Source organism: Phalangium opilio, unplaced genomic scaffold, assembly GCF_054372755.1.
Source record: "Phalangium opilio isolate 3A_F unplaced genomic scaffold, DU_Popi_V2 ptg000113l_1, whole genome shotgun sequence".
NCBI lineage: Eukaryota > Metazoa > Arthropoda > Arachnida > Opiliones > Phalangiidae > Phalangium > Phalangium opilio.
The window spans coordinates 5993187-5998028 of NW_028324209.1; the positions used below are offsets into that span (position 1 = coordinate 5993187).

Sequence of the window (4842 nt, forward strand, 5' to 3'; positions counted from 1 at the left end):
TTTGGGAAAATGGGGGAAAAAAATGGACACCAAGTAATGTTAATTTAATTACTATTTATTTAATTTATTGAAAGAAAATTGTGATACATTCAAAATCTGAAATAGAAAAAAAAACCAGAAAAAAAAGATCATCACTCGCGACTAAATGGAATGTTTATCTAAATAAGCAAACACGCAAAATAATTTTGATTATTTAATTTTTAAAAGTTTACCCTGTTTAATAATTGCTTGGTCGAACGAATGTCTTTTAAAAACCTCAACATAATTAAGAGAAAAATGGAAAACTTTAAAAGAGTAAATTTCTTTTAGTCAAGTTTAAAATTTTATATAGTTAATATTAATTTTTTATTTTAATTGCGATAGAATATTTAATTTATAAACTAACGAATATAGAAAAATACACTAATAATATTCTATTAAATATTTTAAAATTCATAAGCTCTTTGAATAAGTTAATAGGAAATATTAAAAATCACAGATTGAGATCAACTACATTACTACATTACTACATTAGCCCTTAATAGAGTAATTCCAGTTGGATTTACCGATACCGATAAATTAGCAAAGGGTTGAATAATACCGAGATCATCTCCGGTAAAGGCGTCAGTTACTCTATAACCTAGGCTATGTTTTAATCCTAATTGACTAGTTGATAGTTTGATTTTTACTGGTAAACCGTCGGTTCTACGGTTCAGGAAAGCTATTGCGTATGAATATTCATTTCCAGACATTGGACTGATAGGTCTTAGCCAAACCTCCAATTTATTCTTCTGCTAAAAAGATGACGATGAATTTGATGCAAAAATTAAATTTTATTTAGGCAGGGTTCGTACAAAATTTTCGGAATGAAATTCCCTGAATTTTCCAGGTTTTTCCTGACAAAATCCCACAAATTTCCCTGACCATTTGCAATAACGCACATGGCCAACATATATGAAAACCAATCTAAATTCACTCGAATCATTTTTGCATGAGTTATTGTTATAAAAATTAGCCAATTAATTTGGTTAAATTTAAGTTTAAGTAAATCTTAAATAATCGGAGCGAGCGAAGCGAGCTCCGCGAATTTGTGGCTCTGGTCAAATCTCAGACAACACATTTTCTGATCACCCTGATATTGTTGTCCAGACTTCAAATTTCCCTCCAATATATTTTTCCCTGACATTTCCCTGACTTTTTAGGTCCATTTTAAATTTCCCTGACTTTTCCCTGACCTTTTAGGCCCATTTTCAATTTCCCTGACTTTTCCAGGATTTCCAGGTCGTGTACGAACCCTGTTAGGGTAAATTTAAACTTACCCTATAGACCCTTTTGCCCTGAATACCCAAAGGGTCTTGATTTATCTCAATAACTCTACGGTTTATTAATATTTCTTTCATTTCAGGGGCGAGTTTTCTTAAATCATTTGACATAAGTAAAGGAGCGGCAAAAATTGACCACATTCCCATTTGTACTTTGGCTTGATCGTAACTTAACCCAAAATTACCAATGATTATCTGTAATAACGATAATTTAATGATGTGTATTATTTTTTTAAAGGTTCATAGAGACCATATCAGGGTCATTCCAGTGACCAGGTCCAGCGTGAGGGACTAATACTTCTTGGTTGTCACCAAAAAAATCAATTATAGATAAGATACTTCCAAAAGAATCTTGAATATCGTCGTAATTTCTCCATAAATTGCAGTACTTGGAAATTTTTGTGTAATTTGGCTAATATTTTTTATATTGATGTAATTAATTATAAAGTGAAGGGAATAACTTAAAGTTAAGATTTAAGTTATTTTCACCTCCATTCCATATTTAAACTGATAATATGGCCAGCTACAAGAATAAACCATGTTTTTCCCCGCAGATTTCATCATATTTCCCATTTGAACATATCCTTTTATGACAATTTGTATTTTAATTTTTTTTACATTGGCAGTGTTTTTCTTAACGCAATTTACCTTTGTCCATGTCCAATGGATGAGAATGACACCCATCTAATTTTAAATAATCAACATCCCAAGCTGCAAATTGATTAGCATCTTGTTCCATGTGACCTACGATTCCCGGATAACCCATGCAAGTAAGGCGTCCATAATCTTCATAAATGCCTAATTTCAGACCTTTTTTATGCATCTTGTGGATAAAAGATGGATAAAAGACTCTTTGATCTTAGTTCTGTTCTGAATTTCTAACAATAAAAAGGATTTACATAATCTGCGAGGAACTTGATGCCATGAGGAAACCTCTCAGGGTCAGGTACAAGGTTTCCATTTTTGTCTCTTTGATGTAACATCCAACAGTCATCAATGTTAACGTATTCATACCCCACATCTTTAAACCCATCTTCCACTAATCTGTCTGCCATTTCCATAAAAAGGTTTTCACTAACGCAATTTTCCATATCTTGTTTGCAATTAGTGAAACAACGGAACCTCTCCCATGATAACCATCCCATTGGTGGCGTTCTAGCCTTTGTTTGTCATAAAATAAATTACCTCTAAGCTACTTTTAATTGACAGAGCGCCCAAAATAATATAGTAGTAAGCCAAGAAACTCACCAATCCATTCTCAAGACTTTGACAAGGTAGACAACCATGAAAAATCAGGATACACGCTGTAGTTAGGGTTAGGTGTAAACGCCGGCTTTTTAGTTTAACGCGTCCCATTAATTATCTGTAAGGTAATAAAAGATTAAACTTCTTTAATTACGCATTAGTTAACTCATTTATTTAATGTTTAACATCACCTTGTTATTTTTTCCACGTGTACTCTAACGGGAGCGTAAATATAAACACGAAGCCATTACCGCAGCTTTGTTTACATTTCTTTTTTTTTTAAAGTTCCCGGTCCTCCCTACCTCCCCAATAAAATTCGCGGGTAAAAATTAAAAACGCAAAACCAGTTACTTTACTGACTCTAATGATGGCACTGAACGAACCCAAAAGTAGGTGTTCTTGGAATGCCATGTTAACTGAGCTAATTTGCATATTTTTCTCATAGACTTTCAAGAACACCTATTTTTTGGTGCGCAACCAGAGTCAGCATTGTAACCGACTACCGAGAATTATTGTATAAGCTGCACTATAATAACTTTTGTTCATATTAATGAATAAATAAATAATTAAATAATTACGTTAAGCGAGTCAGTATCCCCAACACCTCGGGCTCATCTTTCCAGGTTATTTGATTTGTATCTTGGTCAAGTTCAAACCAGGTTTGAGGTTTCGCCGGCATCATGGTATGATCGCTTATGTCCAGACTTCCTGAACCAGAATGGAAATGGTATTTGAATTTTGAATCGGGCCGCCCAGCAAGTGTAATCGGTGTAATTCTGTTCAGTTTTTTTTGTAATTGATTCAATGTTATAATTGTGCTCAAATCAGCAGTTTCAATGTTCGAACCAAGCATGTGGACTTTTGCCTTTAATTAGTTAAACCCTTTTAAAGCACTTTAAAACGGATAAACACGTTAAGTGCGTACTAAAGCTCAATTTTTTTGTACGTGTTCTAAGCAAAACTCTTTAGAAACATATATATAGTGAAGAAAAACAATTTAAGATTAGATTACTCTGAACTTCTGAAGCATTAAACTCTTTCTATACATTCACTCGTAAATCATTTGAAAACCAAAATGTGGTCAGTTTTCGTGCTATTCGTGGGCGTAATTTTAAAAACCAGTAGTCAATATATTGACCACGGTCCTATCAATGCAGTGGCCATCATCAATAACCCTAAAGATCCTTATGGTCCAGTGAGGGGAACAATCCGTTTCTTCCAAGAAGTAAGAGACCACATAAATTACTCTTGACCTTTTAGACTCCAATTGCTGTTGGCTGTTGCAATATTTATTTAGAATCTATATTTTAGGGAAAGGGTTCACCCGTTTGCATTGACGGAATGATATCAGGTTTACCTCCACATACTCCACATGGATTTCACGTCCACGAAAAGGGCGACATTTCTTTGCCAGATGGTTGTGACGCGTCAGGCGCGCACTTTAACCCATTTAATCAAAACCACGGAGCGCCTAACGCACCCATCAGGTGCAGTAATTTAATTTATTTGTGTTGACCTGATCAGTGCATGGTATCATTACACAACTGGGGCATTTTACTAGGCACGTAGGTGACTTGGGTAATGTATTTGCTGATGCTACTGGAGTGGCTCATATCCATATTAAGGATCACGTAATGACTTTGATTGGCCCCCAACAATTATCTATTCTTGGCAGGACCATTGTGGTAAGTGTGGTAATTATGGCTCCATAAAGGGTATGTAATTTGCGGGGATATTATAGGTTCACAGAGATGTAGATGACCTCGGGCTAGGTGGCAGCCCGTTGAGCCTAACTACCGGCAATTCCGGACCTCGCATTGGCTGTGGTATCATCGAACCTGTAGAATTTTATCCTATGCCAATGTGATTCATACGTTACTTGAGGCTTGGTTGTGGTATCTGAGAAACTATTAATTGGAATAGAAGTTTCTGTCCTTGCGCAGATGTTACGGGCTTTTTCGTTAATTTCCGGCTATCTCTGATTGGTTGGCTTTCGTATTGCCTCTGTGACGTCATAACCGGAAATGGAGGGAGAACGTTTTTGCTCGTAACAACTATCGACACTACCTTCTATTCCAGTACTATTTTCTCTGGTGGTATTATTGAGCCAGGGAAATTCTTTCGAATTTAATTGTGGATCTTGAATAAAACTTAAAAATCAACTTCCTTTTACTCAGTAACCCATTCCTTCCCCCTCCCCAGATTGAATTGTACTTTGCCCCAAAGTACACGTAGAGTTTTTTTGCCCATTTTTATTCAGTTTTCGGTCAGGTCTGAGTCGTAGCGTCACAATACG

General features: G+C 35.4%; 2 protein-coding genes across 3 annotated transcripts; one reads left to right on the top strand and one right to left on the bottom strand.

Annotated features, from left to right (window-relative positions):
* Positions 1–34: 34 nt before the first annotated feature.
* On the bottom strand, positions 35–3535 carry LOC149623579 (alpha-N-acetylgalactosaminidase-like). Of its 2 annotated transcripts, none has more exons than XM_089852599.1 (9): positions 3125–3535; positions 2738–2844; positions 2550–2664; positions 2201–2461; positions 1950–2124; positions 1791–1885; positions 1552–1713; positions 1299–1496; positions 35–773 (listed from the first exon to the last, which is right to left on the bottom strand). In XM_089852599.1, exons 3-9 carry the CDS (start codon positions 2655–2657, stop codon positions 498–500), a joined length of 1275 nt encoding a protein of 424 aa, XP_089708725.1. In that variant the 5' UTR covers positions 2658–2664; positions 2738–2844; positions 3125–3535; the 3' UTR covers positions 35–497. The 2 variants fall into 2 exon arrangements, with proteins under 2 accessions (XP_089708725.1, XP_089708726.1); XM_089852600.1 differs by having other exon boundaries at positions 35–770; positions 3125–3534.
* Positions 3536–3545: 10 nt separating this feature from the next.
* LOC149623580 (superoxide dismutase [Cu-Zn] 4-like) lies at positions 3546–4708 on the top strand. The gene is made up of 4 exons (XM_089852601.1): positions 3546–3771; positions 3858–4033; positions 4108–4231; positions 4288–4708. The coding sequence occupies exons 1-4, from the start codon at positions 3622–3624 to the stop codon at positions 4411–4413; spliced, it is 576 nt and encodes a 191-aa protein (XP_089708727.1). The 5' UTR covers positions 3546–3621; the 3' UTR covers positions 4414–4708.
* The last annotated feature ends 134 nt before the right edge of the window (positions 4709–4842 follow it).